Source organism: Prionailurus bengalensis, chromosome E2 (assembly GCF_016509475.1).
Source record: "Prionailurus bengalensis isolate Pbe53 chromosome E2, Fcat_Pben_1.1_paternal_pri, whole genome shotgun sequence".
NCBI classification, from domain to species: domain Eukaryota; kingdom Metazoa; phylum Chordata; class Mammalia; order Carnivora; family Felidae; genus Prionailurus; species Prionailurus bengalensis.
In genome coordinates this window covers 23,026,764-23,050,933 of record NC_057352.1, presented here as the reverse complement: position 1 = coordinate 23,050,933, position 24,170 = coordinate 23,026,764, and the positions used below count along the sequence as shown (strand labels likewise).

General features: G+C 34.4%; 1 protein-coding gene across 2 annotated transcripts in view; it reads left to right on the top strand.

Annotated features, from left to right (window-relative positions):
• Positions 1-24,170, top strand: part of URI1 (URI1 prefoldin like chaperone) — a 99,276-nt gene that overhangs the window by 36,347 nt on the left and 38,759 nt on the right. For both annotated transcript variants that reach the window (XM_043599124.1, XM_043599123.1), the window contains 2 exons: positions 9,785-9,819; positions 23,324-23,402. In XM_043599124.1, the coding sequence (XP_043455059.1) occupies positions 9,785-9,819; positions 23,324-23,402 (114 nt within the window). The remainder of the gene's footprint in view (positions 1-9,784; positions 9,820-23,323; positions 23,403-24,170) is intronic.

The following is a 24,170-nucleotide window of genomic DNA, read 5'->3' as shown; positions in this document are numbered from 1 at the left end:
GCATAATGTCTTCAAGGCTTACCCATATTGCAGTATATTTCTGGATTTCTTTCCTTTTAAAGGCTGAATAATATACACATTTTATTATTCGTTCATTCATTGATGGACATGTGTTGCTTTCAGCTTTTGTCTTTTGTGAATAATGCTGCTGTGGACTGAGTGTATAAATGTTTGAGACCTTGCTTCCAGCCCTTTTGGGTGTATACCCAGAAGTGGAATTGCTGTATCATATGGTAATCCTGTGTTTAATTTTTGAGAAACCACCTTACTGTTTTCCACTGTTTTCCACTTTTTTTTGGTCACTAGTGAGATTTTTATTCATCATTCTTCTATTTGCACCATCTGACATTCCCACCAGCAATGCACAGTTTAGTTTTTCTATATCCTTGGTCAACACTTGTTATTTTCTTCCTTTTCCTTCCCTTTTTTTTTCTTTTCTTTTTCTTTTTCTCTTTTCCTTTCCTCCTTGCTTCCTTTTGAGCCATCCTAATGGATGTGAAGTGGTATCTCATTGTTCTTTTCTCTGCTTTTTTGGTCTTCCTTTGGTTTAATCAAATATGCCATATTGCATTTTTTTCTCGTCTATGAGCTTCTTTGTGATACATTCTTTTTTTTATTATGGTATGTTAGTACTATATCTGTGTTAGCATTAAATATACCATATACTTGTGTTCTTTTTTACTAGAGTAATTTTTCCTGGAGGTCACGACATGAATTCATTTATTCATCCCACCCCTTGCAGTATTGCTTTCATGCATTGTGATTCCATGTGTTTTATTTTATTTATTAAAAAAAAAATTTTTTTTTATCGTTTATTTATTTTTGAGACAGAGAGAGACAGAGCATGAACGTGGGAGGGTCAGAGAGAGGGAGACACAGAATCTGAAACAGGCTCCAGGCTCTGAGCTGTCAGCACAGAGCCCGACGCGGGGCTGGAACTCACGGACCGCGAAATCATGACCTGAGCCGAAGTCGGCCGCTCAACCAACTGGGCCACCTAGGCGCCCCTGATTCCATGTGTTTTAAACACCACAGTACTTCATTTAAAATTGTTCGATGTGATTAATATTGACATACCTTTACTTTCTGAAATTACCTCTGCAATTGCTCTTTCTTTCTGCATTTATGTTGTTTTCAAAAGTCACTGTAGTATTTTCCCCCTGGCTTTATTGAGATGTAATCAACATATACTATTGTATAAGTTTAAGGTGTACAACTGTAAAGTGATTATCACCTTAGCGTTAGCTGACACCTCCATCACATCATCTAATTACATGTAGTGTTTCTTTAGTGAAAATTTGCTAGTGAAGAATTCTTTTTCTTTGTGAAAATGTTTTTAATTTTTCTTCATGTTGAAAGAAAGATCTGTTTGCTGTAGACTATGTATATGGATTTTCAGTTATTTTTTTCATTGCTTTAAAATTTTATCTTATTTTCTGATTTCCATAATTTTTTGCTGAAATTTGCTCTAACTCTTCTTGTTGCTACTTTGAAGACAGTGCATCTACTTGCTTCTTCTTGCTGCTTATAAAATTTTCTTTTTTTTTGGCAGGGAGGGTTTCATTCGTGTAAGTACGTTGTTCCTTGATACATTTTTCTTTTATTTCTCTTGCTTGAGGTTCTTAGTATGTCTTATATCTGGCTGATACCTTCATCTTTATTTTAGAAAATCCTCTCATGGTAGGTTCATATACTGCTTCTGCCACATTTGGTCTTCCTTCTCTTTCTGGATTTTCAGTTATACAGTATTTCACATGTTTCTTATTGGTCTTTTCTGTATTTTCCATTTTTTGTTTTCAAATCTCTGAGCTTTAATTTGGATATTTTCTATTGACCTATAATCTATTGACCTATAATCACCTCTAAAATCCTGATTTCTGCTGTGTGTAATTTCTCATTAGCACCATTTATTCAGCCCATTTTGGATATTTCAATTACAGAATATACAGTTCATTTTTGTGTGTGTGTGTGTGTGTGTAGATATAGTTCTTTAGTGAAGTTTGTCATCTTTTCATGTATTTCTTTCTTTCATTTTCTTGAACATGTTAATTATTGTTACTTTATGTTTTAGTTTGTTAGCTTCAATATGTAGATTGCATGTTTGTTTGATTCTGTTTTTTCTTTTTCTTTCTTTTGGATATTTGGTTATATGATCGTGTGTTTTGGTGTCCTAGTTATTTTTAGTTAAATGCTGTGATTGTGTCTTTAAAAATTGCAGGTACTCCTGAAGATGAGAGTGAACTCTGGAAAGTTCACTACCTTTCTTCTGCTAGGTAGAGAGAGGAGGAGCTGGACACTTTAATGGCAAGTGCTAAATGACGTACAGGCCAGGTTTTGCTTATTTAAAGTATCAGCTATTCTTGATTCCTTTAGGACTTTCACCAAGACTTCTTTCTTCGGAGGTTTCTGAATTCTAAATTTGTTTCATCGGTATCCTGAACTTTTTGCTTTTTCAGAGTTTCAGGTTAGCTTTTTGAGCTTCAGAATTTGATAAATGTCATGAAAAGGAAACAGAGTACATGTTTAAGCCCACTCATGTCTCTGATTTTGTTTCTGTGGCTTTCTCAGACTCCCCAGGCTCTGCTTGTTTCTGTCTCCCACTCATGGCTGTCTGCTCGGGGGCAAACATAGTTCTAGCTCTTCCTGTGCCTAGAATTGCCCGAGAAAAAAGCAGCTTCAGAATACACACTCCTTTATAGTCATCTGCTCTCTAAATCTTAGTCTCTCTTGTTCCCATCGCTTTGGCAACTCTAAAGATGCCTGTGAAGAAAAGATTTTTGTTTATCTGGCTTTTCCATTTCCCAGAGGGATTACTGGTTTGTCAGAAGCTTTTTGTCCCTACTTGGTAGAAGTGTGGACTAAGTTTTGAAGTTACATAGCTACTTATAATGATTTAGTATTAACTTTACTATAGTCTCATTGACAGTGCATAGTATTTCTTTAAAATAAAAATTTACCCTTTTATTTATTTTATTTATTTATTTTGAGAGAGAGAGAGAACAAGTAGGGGAGGGGAGAGAGAGGATCCCAGCAGGCTCTGCACTGTCAGTGCGGAGCCTGATGTGGAGTCGGATGCTTAACTGACTGAGCCACCCAGTTGACCCATAATTTACCTTTAATTGGTGCAAAATGGCATTTCATAGATTTCCTTAATTTGACTTTTTTTTGGTCACTAGTGAGATTTTTATTCATCATTCTTCTATTTGTATTTTCTCTTTAATGAATTGTTTTCTTTGAGATCTTCACAGGCATATCATCGTTCTAATCTACGTGTCAGATTTCTTAGTCAATTGTAAACCATAGAAATGTTTGGAAGAATGTTCTGAAAGAATTTACCAGAAGAATTTAGGAGGAACCCCAGGCAGGATTTTTTTGTTGGTGTGTGCATGTGTTTTGTTGTACATTTATACCCTTACTTGCTTGTTTAGATGGTTCGGTAGTTTGTGCAAGTTCCATTGTGGTCATCTTTCAGGTCCAGAATTTGTTATCACCTCAGTCTTTTTTTTAAGATTTTTTTTTTAATGTTAATTTTATTTTTAGAGAGAGAGAGAGGCAGAGAGAGAGGGAGACACAGAATCCGAAGCAGGCTCCAGGACCCAAGCTATCGGCACAGAGCCTGATGCGGGGCCTGAACCCACAAACTGCCAGATCATGACTTGAGCCGAAGTTGGACACCCAACCAACTGAGCCACCCAGGTGCCCCCACCTCAGCCTGTCTTTATGTCCAGAGTAAATTTAGCCCAGTTAGTATTAGATATCCACCCTCTCCATTCACTGTGGCTACAGATGGAGAAATGGGATCCTTTGCCAATTGTAGGTAGGAGAAAGGCAGGGTTTCTGGGAGTAAGGTGTGGGAAAGAAGAGAAAATGATTGGTATCTGTAGTAAAAGAGTGGGCATGGAAGCTGCAATTCAAGCATTATTTCACATTCAGAAATACAGGTCATAATACCCAATCTGTAATTCAGAAGTCTAAAAAGCACTGAAAACAAAGTTCTGCCTAAGTTTGTGGCATATTCATTTGTTGACAAACTGATTGGAACTGATTTGAGTGAGGCACTTATTCCACCTACTTTGAATATTCATGTTATATTGCCACTGTTACTATATTTGATACTGCATGGTGTTTCACTGGCGGGGGGGGGTGTCATAATGTATGGTGTGTGTACTGTATTACCTTGTTAAGGTATGAAAAGTTCTAAATTGAGAAACTTGTCTGCTCCTGAGGTTTTTGACTAAGTGATTGTAGACTTGTACTTCTTTAAAAGGACTTGATGCATACTTATTGTAGGGCAGGTGAATACATGGTGAGTTAAGTAGACATGGCCTATAACTTACTGGGCTTTCAGCCAGCACAGTTAAGAGTTTCCTGGATTTCCAAATCCCAATCCTAAAAACAGAACTATCAGGGTCTTCATTTTTAGAAATATTGTTGGATGTATATTTTAGTCTTTTAATATTTCCATCGTGACACGACTGTATCTTTTTACGTGGTATTATGAGTAACAACTGAAAAAAAAAGAGCCCTAATTTGCAGGTAGAACCATGAAGGGAATGGAATATACAATACCAAAGCATGTCTGGTATTTGTGGAAATAGAGGCTGGGTTTGAATATGAGAAATGCATCAGAAGTCTGTAGGAGAAAACTGGGCTAAATGTAAAAGTGAGGATTAAGATGATCATTTTGATTCCATCCTAACTGTATTTTTGAATAAGGACAATTTAACTGTTTTGGCTCTGTATAATTGGAGATAAACTTTTGGTAGCAGTTTTGGTATTTTTGGTTTTCAGCATATTTATTTATTTTATTTATTTAAATTTTTTTAACGTTTTATTTTTGAGAGATAGAGAGAGAGACAAGGTGCGAGTGGGGGAGAGACAGAGAGAGACGGAGACACAGAATCTGAAGCAGGCTCCAGGCTCTGAGCTGCCAGCACAGAGCCTGACGTGGGGCTTGAACTCATGAACCATGAGATCATGACGTGGGCCGAAGTCAGATGCTTAAATGACTGAGCTACCCAGGTGCCCTTATTCAGCATATTTAGAGAGTATATTTATTTAAAAATTTTTATGTAGAAACACTCAGTTTATTACATTTTATTACTGTTTATTGCAATTTTTCTTTTAGGAACCTGTGGTCAATTTCTTCCTTCTTTGCAAAGAGTCTTAATAATAAGACCTGTAGTAGTTTGCTAATTTTGTTGAAGTACACATCTTGTTCATTTTTGCTAATGGCATTTATACATTCTTGTAATTAACTGATAATATGTCTTTTAAGAAATTATTTTCAACTTTTTGAAGTAATTGTCAGATAACAGTGTATGTGTAGTACCCATTGGTTTTAGCCACCACTGTTACTTTTTCCTTTTTGACTCAGCAACTCTAAAACACAAAATTGTACAATCTCTCTGAAGACAGTCCAGCAAGAGAAGCAAACTAAATTTAGACAGCTCTGATTAATATAGTCCTCAGATTATTTTTCTGTATATGAACCCATGACATGGGGAATTTGAAATCGAAATACAGTTAGAAAGGTTTTAGAAGTGAAGTGGATCATTTTTGATAGAAGTATCACTTGAGACTTAGGCAGGCTTACCCTTTTAGGCTTTCTGTTCCAGTCTAGTTTTAATGTGGTGCTGTATTTAACAGAGAAAACTCATAGGTTGATGACCCCTTGTGGTCTCTTAACAAAATAAATAGCACAAATGGAAATAAGTAATGGAGATCTTAATACATGTTAAATAATTCATTCCCTCCTTTTAAAAATAGTTTTAAGAAAGTGACTTCTGAGGAAGAACAGTAAAGGCATTATTATTCCTATATTCCATATACTTTATTGACTTTAAAATTTTTCAAATGTTATTTTAACCCTATATAACAGAACGTGCATGTGTGTTAGCTGGACACTGATACAAAGAAAAAGAGGTTGTTGGGTTGGCTTCTACCATTGTCATCCTGGAAATCTAACTCAGTTACAAATGCCTTAAAAATATGATGAGATGTGATAGTAATTATGGGGCTAGTGTCTCTCCTCCTCCCCCCCTCCCCCCCCTTTACCCCGAACACATACAAGTAAATGGAGCTTGGGAAATCTGTTGTTTATAGTCACTTGACCTGACCAGGGTCAGATGCTATACGAGGCATTGGAAGAAATGAGGGTTTTTATTAGCCAGTTGGTGAATTTAAGCTTATTTGCTTTTACCAACATTGGCAAGGTCTTCTTTGTGTGTGCATGTGGGTTTGTGGATGAAGTGGAGAAGTAGTAGCAGCAGCAGTCAGTGCTTTAAGAAAGACCATAGGGGTGCCTGGATGGCTCAGTCTCTTAAGCATCTGACTGTTGATTTTAGTTCAGGTCATGATCTCAGTCATGAGATTGAGCCTCACACAGGGTTCTGCACTTGGTGTGGAGCCTGCTTAAGATTCTCTCTCCCTCCCTCCCTCTCTCCCTCTCCTCCTCTCTCCTTTCCTCCCTCCCCCCTTCCTCCCTCCTTCCCTCTGCCCCTCCCTCTGCCTGTGCGCGCTCGTGCTCTTTCTCTCTCTTTCTTGAAAAAACTCCCCAAAACAGCTGCTTTTCTTCTGTTACCCAGTAAGATGAATGATGGTTGGAAGTGGTCCAGTCCAGTGAGTATGGGCTTTGACATTAGATAGTCTTGGTTAGATAGACCTGTTTCTAAAAGTGATTTTATCTCTTACCAGTTCCTGGGTAGTTGTATAATATTGGGTAACATACTTCAATTTTGAACTCCGGTTTCCTCTCTTTAAGAAGTTAAAACCTACCTTATTGAACAGTTACAGCTCCATTGTCATCATATGAAGTCTTTTGGCCTATACCACTGTTAGTACTCTTAGAGTAAGGGCAGTTTTGAATTATTAAGTGTACTGTGTGACTTTTTAACTACTGGGTTGTTGGTAAAGACTCCTAATGGTGGAATGTATCTTAAAAAGTGGTAAATCACCTCATACTCTTTTATGGACTATAGTCTTTACTTTGGATTTAGTGCTGTACTACTACATAAGCACATATTTTCTTTATAAATTTCTGGCTTTAAGTGCAATTATATCACATTAAAGTATTTACTAGGTCAATTGTTTTAATAGTTGAAGCCTATTAACTAATTCTTTTTATAAAAATGATTCAATAAGATTATTTTCTTCAGGAATAATAGTTACATGTTTTGGTAGGTTTAACTTAAACTATTGTTGCTTGATAGGCATCTTATTTAAAAAAGATTTTGTGAAGGACAACAAAATAATGAAATGGTTTTTGTTGTTTTGCTTTATTTTTCAAGAGTTTTTATAGAAGCAGGTCAGTTTTATTTATTTAATACTTGAATTAATATGAGTCTATTTTCAGAAGTAGTAAGATTATTTGGATTTATTTAACAGAAAAATTAGTTGTTTTTTTTTTTTTAACCCATGCAGATTTAACTTTGAATCATCAGATTTTTCTTTCTTCTAAAATTTTCTTTGGCATCTAAAGCGTTGGAATTTACTAATAATTTTCTTTTGAAAAATGTGCTGTAAAAGAGAAGAAAACTAGAAAGATCTCTCAAAATATCAATACAACTGCTTGGGTTTTAGGAACCCAGTGGTTTTAGGAAGTAAGTGGGCTATAAATCATGTAAACAAAGATAACTTGTAGTCCTGTCAGAAGGCTGTCTATGTATTTTCATACCTGCCTCTCTCACCTTTTCCTATATTTATCTGACTCTCAAAATAAAGAGCCTATACCTTTGATTAGTGCCTAACTGAAGTCTCTGTTGTCTTAAACCCCATATGTAACCGATAAAGACTTTAAGACTATTTTGGCAGTGAAAATTTCTCTCATAAATTTTGAAGTGGATTTTTGTTGTTTTATCCTAGAATATCTGTTCTTGGGGAGACTTTAGGAAAGAGAGGGTGAGGTGATTGTGGGGTGGGGAAAAGAGAGCTAAAACAAAGTGGAGACTGGACTGTCGGGGGTGATGGCAAGAACACATGCCATTCTTCTAGGCACTTGTTTTTTAAACATAAAAAGCATATGTGCCAAATTTACATATTTACTAATTAAAAAGGCTTCCTGGAAACATTAAGTAGACTATCTTCTGTAACCTTTAACACTGTCACTAATGGATATTGCTTAGAAAATTTCATCGAAGGTCCTTTAAATAATGTAAATGATTATGAATATGTAACTAGTTAATATGCAGCTACGAAAGGATTATCATGTAGAGGTTAATGAACATTCTGCTCTTATGGTTTGCAGGGCTTTTCTTTTTGTGCTTTTGGCTCACTTCATGCTTGGAAACACATGCATTGGGATTGGAAAGCATCCTGACTGTTTTTTGGGTCTCATCTTTTAATGGGGTTGTTAAAGAGGAACTTTATGAAAAGGATTTCATGAAGATTTTTTTTTTTCAATTTACATTTAATTCTGTTTGTCTATTTTATAATTACTGCCAAATCAGAAACAGTGAAATGGATTGATGTAGTTTTAGCCTGGCTCTTCCAGATGTAAAGTCAGTACTCTGTTATATATTACCACTGTTATTAAGTGTTGCTATGTGATTGATACTTACTGAGAGATCTTCATTCTAAGACGGACTTTTTATGCTGAGTTAATGTGTAGTATGGTTGGGTATCTGATTACAGCATGTATTTTGGTACAGGATTGCTGCCTTAGTATTTAAAATGTACCAAAAGGGGACATTTATTTCAGGAATTAAATGTTATAATAGGAATTTAGTGACAGCCCTCCCCGCCAAAGTCTTGTGATTTTGGGGTGGAAACATTGAGCAAGAGAGACAAGAGAGAATATTGGTGTTTAGAATAGTGAACTAAAGCAATGTGTTTCAAACGAGATAATAACTGCTGTCTTTTTCACATGGCCTTGTATTGAGCATTTTGGCTTGTATCCCTTAGTTTCTCTGTCTCTAAAATGGTGCTACAGTATTTGAGATTATTGTTTAAAATTTTTATTAATGGGTAAATTGAAAACAATTAGTAATCTTTGAAAAGGTTATTATTTTTAAATTGCCATTCAAGTATTTGTTTTTCCTCATTGGTTAGCATTGTTCCCTCCACCACCCTTCCCCCCCCCCCCCCAGTATTTTGAGAATCTGCTGAAATATCTTTAAGAAAAGCAAATAATTCTTGTACTTAATTTTATTGTTTTAACATTATAAACATAGTTTAAACTGGCTATTAAGTGCCTAAAATTTTATCAATTCACTGAGGGAACAAATGGGCTGTTCAGAGCATCTCTTTTATCCCAAGTATTTCTTCTCAAAAATGTTAGTAGAAAAATATCCCTGAACTCATTTTTAATGCACCAGAATAAAAATTACAGGTGAAAACATTTGGAGATATAGTGACAAAATAAAATATTTTTACTACTGTCTTTTTTTTTTTAGTGATGAAACGTGGATGTTACATTGGTTTTTTGTTATTTATAACATTTGCGTATTCTACAAAATATGTAACGTTGAAAGCAGGTCTGTAGATTGTTCAAAATACTAGTTATCTTATATCATATGTCACCTAATAGTTATGAAGCGGGTTTTGTAGCAAAGTATGAATCGGAAGGCTGTAATTTGTTCTGCAGTTATCAGCCTGCATTAGGGGTTATGATAAAGTGTGCTGCTTAAAAACTAACAGTCACATCTCTGTGCATTTGACAAATAAAAATGTATACTGAGATGCCATTAAATCTGTAAAGCCACTGTTCTAGTTTTCTGATACACTGATTTTGTAGCTTTGTGTATAGCCCTGTTTTTTCATGAGTAGTTATCTGTTTTCATGACAGGTGGTCACTAACTGCCAAGAGAAAATCCAGCATTGGTGAGTGAAAGATGGTTTTATATTATTTCTGAAATACTGATGGGGTCATCTGTTTGTATTTAAATAAAGTGTGTGTTATTTTTATGCAACCCATAATTGAATTCTTCTAGTAATCTCCATTTTGAATGCTTTTGATACTAATTTATATTGTCCTTCAGTGTTTACTGAATTACGTGTTCCCTGATTTCCTGAAATTGTGTCACCATTTGTGTTTATTCTAATTGCCTTTTTTCCTTTCCTTTTTTTCAAACTAGCATAGTATTAATATCATTATGAGATAGATAGAGACTGAGACATTTTTGAACATGCGTTATCACAGAGCACTCTGTTTGGGGAATATTCTTATATTTGTAGTAGAATAATGATTGGAATCAGTTGTTTTAAAATAATGATGGAAATATCCACATTTCCCTGAAGTTTGAAAAATCTAATTAATTGCCTACATCCCAGAGCTTTCTTTATGGACTGCACTTTTTTAGAGTGTGGACAGAAAGAAAGCGTATCTATTTTAATGTGCTAATCTTTAGTTAATAGGACAATGCTTGGTAAATAACACACTTTCCTAAGTCTTCTGAGGAAAACGCTCAATTTAATGGTGAATAAAATCTTATATTATGAGTTGTCATGAGATATAGCTGTTGATCTTACAGATTCAAATTACAATATATCCATGCTGTGTTTACGAAGATTTTACTGAGAGAACAACAGGAGCTGTCTTGATTATTGTCTGCAGGGTTATTGCAAAATCATGGTAACTGCCCCTTTAGTGGTGAGATTAAACCTTTGGTTATACACCATCAAGCATATAATATTTTAAATTTATTTTAAGAGGCTTTTTCTTCATGCCTGAGAGATCTCCAAGGAAATAATTTATAGTTAGTATATATCAAATGTTTTTTGGTTTAAATGCACATAGGCTGCAAGCAGTGGATAAGAGTGAAAATCGGTGCAATCTGTACACATCATCTTATTAAATTCTGACTATTGGCGTGCAGAAAATAATCTAAAACTAATAATGTCCACTTTATAAATAAAAATTCAGGGACTTCATAATTTTCAATAAATGCAGTGTTGTAGTTGCATCTACTGTAGTGTAAGTCTGTCAACATTTCCATGATGGACGTTCGCTTTTCATTACACATTCAGTCCAGGTTGGAACTTGAAATGTAAGTAGTTGGCCAAAGATTAATCATTTTCCCCCAACCCCCACTAATTTGGCCAAAGAGATCCATTTTACAAATAATTCCGGGGAAATTTTATTCATGTGGACTTCTCTCTATTGGTTTGGTAAGGAATTCAGGAAATCAGTAAGAGATTGGATTCACTCAGAACAGATACTAATTGACTGACGCATATGTGTGAATAACTTGCTTCTGGTTTGCTTTGCAAGACTTTCCCTGTTAGACTGAAAATCCTTTGAGGCCAAGGGACGTATTTTCTTTCTTTCTTTTTTTTTTTTTTTTTTTTTTTTTTTAATCCACAGCACCTCCTACTGTGTTTGGCATATTATAGGCACTTAATAAATGTTTGAGTAAGTGAAGACCAAATATATAACATTATAAATGATAAATGCTGTATATAACGTTTTAGTTTGCAAGTACTGTAGCAGTGCCCAGCCCTGGTAAACACAGACAGAAATGTGATATTTAATTCAGAACATCTTCATGTGACTCTCAATTTCAGTTGCCAGTTTTCCAAAGCTTTCCCAACTACAGAAGCTTAGATATTTACCTACACATATCTTAAAGTAGTGTATAGTACCTTATTTATATGTTAAAAATTTTAAAGACATTTTCTAGTTAAAATTTGATTTTTCCTCTATCATTTCTACTATGGCTCGGGAAACAGACTTTCCTGTTTGTTTTTAATGAGGATCTGATACTGCTAGAATGTAAATGGCCAGTGAACTCAGCAATTTAAAAAAAACTGAAACCAAAGTCTCTCTATTCCTCTGAAAGCCAGGAAATAGCTATTTGGGAGCATTGTGGCATTCTCATGATATTTTTATTCTGTTAATTCCACAAACAGTGATTGAGTTCCTACCATATGCCAGTATTGTGTTGCTGTTTGGAATTGAACGACCCTGCCATGGAAGAATTCATAGTCAGACACTATACAGGGAAATCACAATAATTTTGGGCTATTTGCAGAGAGCTAGGAAGCAGGAACAGAAGCTGGAACCATTCTTAAGGGTGTCTTATAACTGCTTCCAAAAGCATGTTGCTTTTCAGTTTTCTTTAGCCCTTGGCTTTAGCCTAGTCTAAAATACAATTCATATAGTTAAGCTCCCCCCTTCTTCATGGAATACATAACATACAGACATAATAAGGAAAAACAAAATACATGATTTTTAAAAAATGCTTTCTGGTGCTAGTGATGTTTATACTTTTTGTGCAGTTTTAAAGCATTATTTAAGGGAAAAGTAATGAATACTCTAGGCTTCAAAAGTAATCTTATTATTATTATTTTTTTAAATGTAGGACAGGAAGTAAAAATATTTGTAGAAGTGTAGGGGTAAAAATGGCCTGGGGCAGACAGGATATGCCCCCCCCCCCAAAAAAAAAAAAGAAATCTCTTCCAGGAAATTAATTCAAACTGCAGAACTTTGGTGAACTAGAAACATTTGTAGTATTTGTTTAGTTAATAACAGATAGTGAGGAAATGTTTGAGCCTAATAGTTGAGAATTTGTGCAACACTTTTACAGCTAACAGTGGTTTACAACTTAGTGAAGATTAAAAAAATTTAAGTACAACTTTTTTTTCTTAAAATACATTTTACTTAACTCCAGAAATAAGGTTTTTTAAAACCCACACACTATTTTCTCATTAAAATATGGATATACTTTCTACTGTTTAATGCACCAGGGCCTGATTATTCTGTTTATAGATTATCTGTAATTTTTTATCTTTTTAATTCTTCCCTAAAGAGCATGGGATTCAGAGTCTCAGACCTGCATTTGAATCCTGTCATTTACTAACTGTAACCTTGGGTGAATTACTAAGATTCTTGGTTTTCTCCTTGTAAAGTGACTATGATACTACTTAACTTGAAGATCGAGTGAGATAATGTCTGTAGAACACCCAGACTGGCTCTCAATAAATATTAATAGTAGCTCTGAAATCTTTTTTGGAAATTTAATTGCCAGATGAATAAAGAAAAAAAAAACCTGTCAAAGCTTTGTAAATATTCCTGAATATTTTGTATTCATGCCATTATCTTCTTTTATCATGATGGAGAGATGGCTTTCTAAGCAGTGTTATTAAAGCTTTACATTAATGTTTTAGATAACTTTTTATTTGGAAGAATTTCAGACAAAAGACGACAGTAGTATTGTGAATCCACTTGTACTCATCACTCAGCCTCAGTAATGATCAACTCATGGTGTCATCTGAGTGTTTGCATTTAAACAGCTTATCCTACCCTCTCCCCACCCCCAACTATTTTGAAATGAATCTGAAAATGTATTCCATCTAGAAATACAGTATATATCTTTAAGACATAAAGCTTTTAAAAATTTAAACTAAAAATTTTTAAATTTGTCAGTATATTTATATAGTTCAAAATTTAGGAAGTTCTAAGGGTATAAATGGTGTGTAGTTTTTCTCCTGCCCTTATCCCCCAATTCTCATTTATCTTTGTAAACAACTGTTGTTGCCAGTTTCTTGCAAATCTTTTCAGAAACAGTTTTCATAAAGGATATATGTGTGTGTATATGTATGTAGGTATATGTGTGCATGTGTATTCATCCACGTTTTTATATATTGTTCTCCCACCCTTTTTGGCAAAAATGAAATCAGACTGTATACTGTTCATTTGATTCTATACCTTGGAGTTCATTCTCAATTATTAGTTAACTCTTATTCTTTATTTCATTTCCATAAATTTCATTGTTTTTTAAAGGTCTAATTTTTAGAGTTACCAAATAAGTTTTGGTACTGATTTTTTAAAAAAATAAATGATGATATTATTAGGAGTATGGCTTTACAACTCAAAATATATTCTTCCCAAGCTGTTAAGTCCATATTTATTATTTCTTAATAAAATTACTCCAAAACTTAGTGGCTTAAAACTACGACCATTTGTTTGTATATGATTCTGTGGATGTACATATTGGGCTTGACTTACCTGTTTTGTCCTTCTGCTACTCTTGTTTGGGCTCACTTGTGTGGTTGCAGCCTTTTGGTGGCTGTGTCAGCTGAGTTGTCCAAAATGGCCTCACCCATAGGCCACAAGTTTGGCGGCTAGTGCTGGTTGTTAGCTGGGCCTCTCTCTCCACGTGCTCTTCTATCTGGTTCACTTTACATGGTGATCTCAGGGCAGCAAGAATGGAAGCTGCCAGGCCATATCCCGTTGGTCAAAGGAACTCACAGTCAGCCTGGATTCAGAAGGTGGGGAAATAGGCTCCAGTTGGTGGGAGGAGTGAAGAATTTATGGTTATTTTTAATGCATCATAGGTATTTACTTGTATTGAATATGTCCCACAAGAAAAAAGTTCCATTACTTGTGTTGACTTGCGAGAATTTAATGAAATATGGCATGTGATGCCTGGCACATACATACACATCATATGTCTGTTAGGCATTGTTTGTAACCATAAATTGGATGCATATGAATTGTGAACACTTCACTGTCATGCTTCCTTTAAGTCATGTTAAGAGAGTTTTAAGTAGTAAAGATACCTGCAAAATTACTTGAAGCAGACTTAAATGAAAATACAGAAAAAGGCATTTTATGTTGTTCAAATATTTAATTTTGGAAAGAATAGATTTAAATATGGGCATACAAATGCTGAAACACTTGAGCATGTGAATTTTATTTATTTTATTTTTAAATTTTTATATAAACTCCAGTTAGCTAACATACAGTGTGATAGTTTCAGGTGTACAGTCTAGTGATTCAACACTTAGGTGTGACACCCAGTGCTCATCATAAGAATTTTGAGAGAGGGATTCTAAAGCAAATACTTGGTATTTGTTATTTTTTTCAAAGGAAAAAATACTGTTGGGTAACTAGTTTCTGGTACGGTCTATAGTCAAAGTATATAGTGGGAAATAACCAGAAAGCATACCTAAATAGTTAAAAACACAGATGAAGATTTGTTTTTTGTTTTTGTTTTTTTTGGGATTCCTCTTTCGAGTCAGGCGGTGTGGATGGATGGATGCGTATATCTATCACTGTCTGAGGTTTTTAGGGATTCTTTGCCCCACAGAAGCACCGAGCTGTTTCATAACAGTGCTATGTAGTCTGTGGTATATTTCTCATGAATTACCTGAAACAGTGCTTTCCTGACTTGACTTCATCTACTTATATAAAACTTGTTTTATTTTATTATGCATAATCTATGAAATACCGATTTGCATGCATTTAAAACTTTAAATTTATTCATGGTGAGGACTTCATTTTTCAGTGTCAGGTAAATTTCAAAACCATGTTTTTCATAGTTCCCATTTTACTGACCAAAAGTTTTTAGTCACTATTTTGTATAGGGCCTTCTCTTTGGGTTTTTTCATTTTCATGTGTCTTCCCTACTCCCATCCTCACCCCCGGTAGAGCAGGGAGCAACTTCCAAACTTCTGAAGATTTTCCGTGCTTCTGTTGTTGGAATCTCTGTAGTTATTTAACAAAGTGTCCTTAGGGACAAGGGACAGAGGGAGGAATCATATATAGTAATCCCTTTCTTGGCCACTCTTAAGTTCCTGCATAGTTTTGTTTTTCTGTTTTTTTAATGGTATGGTACCTTAGTACTGAATGTGGGACGTTAAGTAAGTTTTGGAATTTCTGCATGTGATGTTTCAAAACAAATTAAGTTGCAAAAAAAAAGATTCAAATTGAATGTTTTTTTTTTATTAAATTTTTTTTTAAGTTTATTTTTGAGAGAGAGCGACAGAGCATGAGCAGGAAAGGGGCAGAATCTGAAGCAGGCTCTAGGCTCCAGGCTCTAGGCTCTGAGCTGTCAGCACAGAGCTCAACGCAGGGCTTGAACCCACCAGCTGTGAGATCATGGCCTGAGCTGAAGTCAGATGCTCAACCGACTGAGCCACTCAGGCACCCCCAAATTGAATGTTTTAAGGATGATATTTTCATTAAAAAAAAATTTTTTTTTTTTAACGTTTATTTATTTTTGAGACAGAGAGAGACAGAGCGTGATCAGGGGAGGGGCACAGAGACAGGGAGACACAGAATCCGAAGCAGGCTCCAGGCTCTGAGCTGTCAGCACAGAGCCTGACACGGGGCTTGAACTCACAGACCGCGAGATCATGACCTGAGCCGAAGTCGGCCGTTTAATCGACTGAGCCACCCAGGCACCCCTAGGGTGATACTTTTAAAAGCAGAATCTGAATTAGGTTTTTAATTTTTTGTCCTGAGTATAAAATGAATACACAGATATAGAAAGGTTGAAATAAGAATAGAATAATGATAAATTTACTCATAATTCTAAAGAGAAACTAATTCTCCCTCTTTTTAAAACATTTTGTTTTATTTGCTTCAGCTTCTTAATTCTGTATGTGTATTTATGTCACCAAGGTCAAACTGTAAATGCTTTTGTTTTTTAAAAAAGTTAATGGTTTTTAAATTGCTGTTAGAATTTGTTACTTCTAGTAGTCCCCTAGCCTTTGTATCATTTTTGTAAGAGCCACAGTAGTTTAATGCTTGATGGTTTTCTGAAAATAAAATGGAAAATAATGCATTATAGAGGATTTTTTTTTATAGCGGAGTTGTTGTTTTTTTTTTTAAATAAAAGGGAATTTTTTAAGGGATTTTACAAAAATCCCTAAGTACATCTTGTCATTTATAACATAGTCTTTGATTATGTATTATTCACAGTGTTCATATATACATTGTTTGGCTCACAGTTTCCCACATCACCTTAAATCTGGTGACTCTGATGCTACATCTCAATTTGATTTGGCATACATAATGACTTTTCAAAATCCTCTTCTTAACTGTATTGTTTGACAGCTACATCTCCTTGCGTTTTGAGGTTTTTCATTTTCTATTCATGTTAATTTATTTTTTTATAAGACAATATACAATAAAACTTTTAAGCACTGAAGAGTACCATGTGGGGATAAAGGTGTGAATATGACAACAACAGTGCTTGACCAAGAGGTGGAGCACTCAGTGATAATCCAGAGTCTTGTTCCTTTTTGAGGTACAAAAGTCTAAATTCTGATACACTAAAGATACTTGAGGGTGACTAAGGAAAATGTAGGTGGTAAAAAAATTGAGGCATGAGTACAGTTTAATATTTTTACTAATTTATATTGAACTTGACTACATTGGCAGTGGTTTTCCTGTTTTTATTTAAATTAACTGAGTTAAAGATACTTTTGAGAATTTTACATATTTAAAAACAGGATTGCTCTTTTTTTCTGTTACAAGACCTCTTAAAAAAAATTATGACCTCAAGAGATTTATGAGTGGCTTCTACTGAAATTATATGCAGATTATAGGGCCTTTTATTCTATCAGGAAAGAATCTAGTAGGGTTTTTTAATCATTTTATTTTATTTTTAAATTTTTTTAATGTTTATTTTTGAGAGAGCATGCACTTGTGTGCACAAACGGGGGAGGGGCAGAGGGAGAGGGAGACACAGACTCCAGGCTCTGAGCTGTCAGTACAGAGCCCAACACCGGATTTGAACTCTGGACCGCGAGATCATGACCTGAGCCAAAGTCGGACGCTTAACCGACTGAGCCACCCAGGCGCCCCAAGAATCTAGTGTTTTTATCAGTTTCTCATAGGTATCAGTGACCTTAAATGGCTGTGAACCACTGCTCTAGGAAAACAACATACAAAAAGTTTTCTTTTTTCTGAAATATACTTTAGAAATAAAGCATAGAAAGTTGAAAACAAAATGACAAAACCTATAAATTAGAATCCAGAATGGCACAAACATTCAGAGCTTAAGTGAGTTATAAACTTGTAGCTAAATTCATCTTTTCTGAAAGGCTTTTTTTCTGATTTGGTACAGAAATATGTATCAGTTGTAAAAAACTTGGAAAATAAACAAAATTAAAATTATCTATACTCATCACCCAAAGCTAACTGAACCAGGAAGCACTTTGGGGCATTTCTTTCACACTTAGAGTGATGTGTTTTTGTGTAATTTTTAAATGTTCTTCACATTTGCATCTCATTTTATTCTTAGAGTGAAAGAACACTAATGAATGAAGAAACAGGTACCCATGATAACTGACAAGTCTGAAGTCACATGTACATGTTTGTTGGTAGAATACTCGAAACAATTTCCTTAGTCCCAGCTTTGCTGTGTATAATCCATTGTACTCTGTTGTCTTATTGTTGAGACGTTAAATTGAGGAAATCTAGCAGAATGTTAGCTGCATCTGTCTCTCTTGGATAATTTTCTTTTGTTAACTTTAGAAAAATTAGAAGTATTTATATTTAGGTTCATTTTTGTATCTGTTTCTAATAAAGTTTTTTGATGGATTCATAAGTATAAAGAACATGGAATATTTCATCAGTGTCTTCTGGTAGCATAAATTTCCTAGGTATAAAGAGTTGAGAAAAAGGAGTATGCCACCATATTGCCTGAATTTTGTTGTAGATTTCATTTAATGGTATTTTGCCTTAACCATTTAAAAAAAAGTAATAGAAATTTAACACAGATACATTTTAATCTTTAATGTGTCTCCCTTCTCACCCAAATTGTAGATCCTTTACAATGTAAATCCTCCTTTCAAGAATGTTTTCATTGTTTAATATAACCTTAACAATTTATTTAGACTTTTTAAGAGAATACTTTGAAAAAAAAATCATTATCATTCCTTTCTTTAGTAATAAGAAGACTTTCCTCTTTACCTGTATATAATCTGTGCCTATATTTTCTTAATTTTAGAGATAAAAGCCCAGGCATCCATCAAGCTAGTGGGTTTTTTAACAAAGAAGCAATGCAAAGAAATAAAACAAGGCATGTTATATTTGAGTGATGATCCCTGCAGCATATGGCATAAGGCTTGGTAGCAGAGTAGAAACTCAATAAATGGTGAAATGAATTAAAACAAAGATTTTCTTGAATTCTTAACAGGAAGTTCTAATGTGGGTATGATGGACTAAAAATCATTTCTAAATAAGATTATATAGTTACTTAGATTCCAGAATCTTTGGGTTTTATAATTTCTTAAATTAAAAGCTTAAAATAACTCTGTCCCAGATTAATCCAGATATTAATATGAATGTAAAGCCCTTTTCCTTCCCGCAACCCCCCCCCCGCCCCCCCCCCCCCCCCCCCCCCGCCCAATAATCATTTGATGTTTCCTGCTTTTTATGTTTAGGACATTAAGTAAAGGAGAGAGAATGGAGATTTAAAAAAACCCAAAAAACCCTACAGGCTTAATGTCACTATTTCTGCCTATTCCAGCTTACTACTTTTAGTTGAAAATTAGCAAAATCTTATTTCAATCAGTTATTTAAATTTTATTTCCTTTTTTATTATATAAAGATGAATGTTGGTTTGGAGACTTTCTTCTTCCCTCAAACAAGGAATATAGAACTTTTTTTCTTTACAAAGATTTGTCAGTTGCATTTAAGAAGAAGATTAAAAATATGGACTCACTCTCATATTCCCTCCATCTCCTTTTTAATATTTTATTATGAAAATCTTCAAACATACAGAAAAGTTGAAAGAATTGTGTAGGTGAACCTTGATCATATACCTATCCTTATCTCAAGCCGTTAATCCCTTTTTCCCTGATGTATTTCAAAGTAAGTCAGTGTACTTCACCTGTAAATACTTGAGCATTCACATCATTTAACTTGCTCTCATACTTTTCACAGTTTTATGAAAATAAGGTGTTTCTTATGGGATTTATCCTGATTCATCCTTAAGGTTAAAGCTAATTTGTAGTTGTTCTATGTCCTTCTTTGCTTCTGCTTTTTAAAACAAAAGGTGCTTTTCAAGGCGTATAGCACATGATTAGCAAGATTCAGAAGAAGATTATAAAGTTTCTTACATATGACTTAGTGCAGTGCTTTAGTTCTTATTTAACTTTTTAAAAGATTTTTAGGTGGGGCGCCTAGGTGGCTCGGTCGGTTAAGCGTCCGACTTCGGCTCAGGTCATGATCTCACGGTCTGTGAGTTCGAGCCCCACGTCGGGCTCTGTGCTGACCGCTCAGAGCCTGGAGCCTGTTTCAGATTCTGTGTCTCCCTCTCTCTCTGCCCCTCCCCTGTTCATGCTGTGTCTCTCTCTGTCTCAAACATAAATAAACGTTAAAAAAATAAATAAATAAAAAGATTTTTAGGTAATCTCTATACCCAACATGGGGCTTGAATTTACATGGGATCAAGAGTCACATGCTCTACTGACTGAACCAGCCAGGCACCCTGAATTCTTATTTTCTATAAGGAAAATTGCAGGAGGATATCTGTTGTAAATTAAATCTTCTTTATTAGATAACTTTTAAAAGTTAAGAATCGAAGCCTGAACCTAATCTGTAAGTATCAGATATGATGAAGACCTCCAGGTTAGGGTTATTATAAGTAAGTAGGCTTGAGTGGTTTATCTCTGATGATATCTGTGTTTTATTTCCATTTGAAAAAAAATTAAGCAATTCCCTCTTCTGAATACATATTTAAATATTACTACAGTGTCTAAAAAGTATGTGTTTCTAAGTAGTAAAATAGAAAAAACAAACTTCAAATTTTGGTGCAAATAAAGATCCCCTACTTACCTTCTGTAACACAATAGTTCTTAGATTCATTCTTGTATTTTCTGCTGCATAGGCTTTATGATCTTTAATGGGATTATTTAATCCCTATTAGAGGGACTATTTGTAGAACAGACAAACTCTTTGACCAAAGTGCTTGATCCTGGATATTTCTACTAGTGGGACCTTTAGAGAAAGAGTTTCTCAAGCCATAATTTCTCCCAGGGACACTGCTTGTCTCCTACTTGTCTTCCTTCAGAAAATAATTCTGCATGGGCTGCATTTTAAATTTTTTCTTTTCTTTTTGTTTTTGTTTTTGTATTTTTAGAAAACAACTCTGAATTTATAAATAGCAACTCTGATCTTAAACTGTTCTCCAGTATATCCACAGCTTTGTTCTAGAGAGAATCAGTGATACGTTTAAAACTGAACATACTTGATTTGGAATATTGACATGGATCTCGTCAGTGGTTCAATCTACTATTGTTTTAATATACAAAAGAGATGTTTTAGGGAGTCTCCTTTTTCCAGGTGTAGTTACTAAAATAAAACATACTGAATGCTAACTTTAGTTTTTTTTAATCTTATATATTTATTTTTATTTGTTTTTATTTTTATTTACTTTTTTATTTTTATTTATTTAAAATTAAAAAAAAAAACATTTTACTTTTTTTTGAGAAACAAGAGAGCACAAGAGTGAGCGTTGTGCGGGAGGAGCAGAGAGAGAGGGAGACAACAGAATTTAAAGGAGGCTCCAGGCTGCATTGAGTTGTCAGCACAGACTGACGTGGGACTCGAACCCACCACATGAGATCATGACCTGAGTTGACGTCAGATGCTCAACCGACTGAGCCACTCAGGCGCCCCTAATACTAGCTTTTTAGCAGTCGCAGAAACATTTAGACATCTAAACTGATGTATAGTCCTTGAGCATTTGCTGAATTACTTATCTAAAACATACAAACTGTTAGTGTTTGTTAGATTTAATAATGAGTGTTTACTATGTGCAGGTATTGTACCAAATCAGTTCTTTATAGACAGTATCCCATTTATTGCTCACACCAACCCTATCTCCAGAAGCCCCCTGAATGGTAACATTTAGCTCTACTGTACTTCAAGAAGTCCTGCTCTTTGTATCAAGTTGAATGAATTTAACACAATGGAATTTTACCTTAGTGGGTAATAGTCTTTCTTGAAAATTTTTAAATTGGTGTTTTTTGATAGCTCATGAAGGATATTAGATACTCAACATAGATGTTATTGCTAAACCCTTTTTCTCTCTCTTGAACCTGAGAGATAGTTAGGCATTATTCAGGTTTTTACCACTGAAGATGTTAAGACTAGGGTTAGTCTTAACTGGAGCTGGATTCACCCCCTAGCCTGACTTCAAAGCCAAGCTCTTTCTGGTATGTAGCCCTGGGCATGAAGCCTTTTTAAATCATTTTATTTTTATAAAACTTATCCAGAAGGATGATTTTTTTTTCCTCCTTAAACAAATAGAATAAAGACATTTTATGTTTATAAAATATTTTGAGGGAACATTTTACAAAAGCACTCGAACACTAGAAAATAAAAAAGCTCGCGTGAAAGAATGTAGGTCAGAAGACCTAGGATAAATTCATTGCTTGCTGCTCTTTTGATCAAGGCAATCTGATTTCTCTTAAATTGTGGTTTTCCCATCTTCCTTCTACTTTTTTTGAATAAGGAAAATGTTGATGAGTGACATTTACTACAGGAATATTTTTAGGATGAATAACATAGTATATAAGTGAAATTCCTTGATATTTTTCAGATCAAATAATTTTTATTAATATGCTCCTCTTGCTTTATGGGCACGGAGGAGTAAACTGAAATCAATTCCAGGATGTTTTTAGAGCAGTCATTTTTATTATCTGGAGAGCGATTATCTGTGTTGCAATTTATTCTAATTTCAGTTTGGCAATATCTACATGTTTTTAAAAATTACTTGCTGAATTGGTGAGTTTTTGTTATTTTTTTGTAAGTTGAAAACACCCCTTTGCTTTAAAATTTTGCTGTGCACACACTGGTTTAGCCTGCAGCCTATACTTGCAAAGAACCCTTTGAAAACCTAATTTTCAGAGAAGGTTTGAAACCAGGCATCTGCATGAAGGACTGTTCATTTCCAACAGGTGTAAGAACTGGGTTCATAATGTGGAAACATATGACCATCTCTGCTCCTATATCTTTTGGTTGTTTGAATTAATTTATTAGGTAGCTCTGTCTTGGTATACCTGAAACAGGCTCCAAAGCCACATTTGTATTACCTCTACCTAGTGTTTTCTAGCTCCTGGTTGATTCTCCCTCATCTTAATCACATTAGTATGAATAACTGAAGGGTTATTACACAGTTTTCAGCTTTAAGGTTTCAGAGGACTGAAGCATCTGGTCGAATTTTGGGTTTATGCTTTCTGCTCTGCAGCCAGAGCTTATTTCCTCAAGTTTTATTAAATCCCTTCTTCCTTCATTGTAAGTCCCTCTTTTCTCTAAACATCAGGCCCTTCCTCAGTAGTATCTCCTTTATTTACATATTTTATTTAGTTCAGATGATCTTCTACCTTACGAAACACTAATTCTCAAGACGTGTGTTCTAGTTCTAAAACCAAATTCCTTGAAAGGCTTAATTCTTTGATAACTGTATGGTTGAATAATGCCACTGCTAAGCTTGGTAAACATAGGATTTTAAAATTAAAAAATACTTTAATATTTAAATTGCTAAAATTGGGTTTTTGATTAGTTTGTCTTTTGATACGTAGTCTACTCGAGGAATTGTTAATTTGTGTGTTCATTTAGTATCTGCTATTTTTTCATCAACAGGAAGAAGGTAGATAATGACTATAATGCCCTTCAAGAAAGACTCAGTACCTTGCCTGATAAGTTGTCTTATAATATCATGGTATGTTTGGTGTGTTGCTTTTAAAGTAGTATGCTGTTTCTTATAAAGATACTATGTAAAGTAAGATGTTTCTTTGCTTTATGTATATTGATTCACAAATTGACAAGCTAATAGTATCTGAAGTAACTACCATAGCAAGAGAAGTTGTTTTACTTTAAAACAATCCACTAATTGTTGTAATAGTTGGTATTTACTTTTTTCTTTTTTTTTTCAGATTTATATTAAATTATCACATTTTGGTAACACAAATGGCATAAATGTTAGAACAAAATTTGACAGATTTGGTATGCAAATTTACTTGTGTTAGAAAACTGTAATTAAGACAGAAATATGGCACTTAGTTGTTTCCTGGTAGCCAGAGCAGGAATAGACCATAATGTTGTATAATTCACAGAATTACATCCTAGAACATTGATTTTTTTTATAAAAAGGTACTGCTGATTTTTGTCTGAGTGATCTTCGTATTGACATAGTGATCTATTTGTGAGCCCTGGATTAGATTCTTTCATTGCATGAATTTTCTTTTTCATGAAGACTTTGTTCTTAATTGCACTAGCCCAAATGTTTTGTAAATGTATTGTTCTTTATTATACTAGCCCAATTATTTTGTAAAATTTGTAGACTCATTAAAGCTATTTGTTAATTCCAGCTTTGTTTAAAAATGGTTATTTTTTTAGAAATAATTTTCAGTTTTTTTAATCAAAGGTATTCTTTATTAACTTAATATTTCATTATTAGTTTGCTTTCATTTAGATTTATGAATGAACA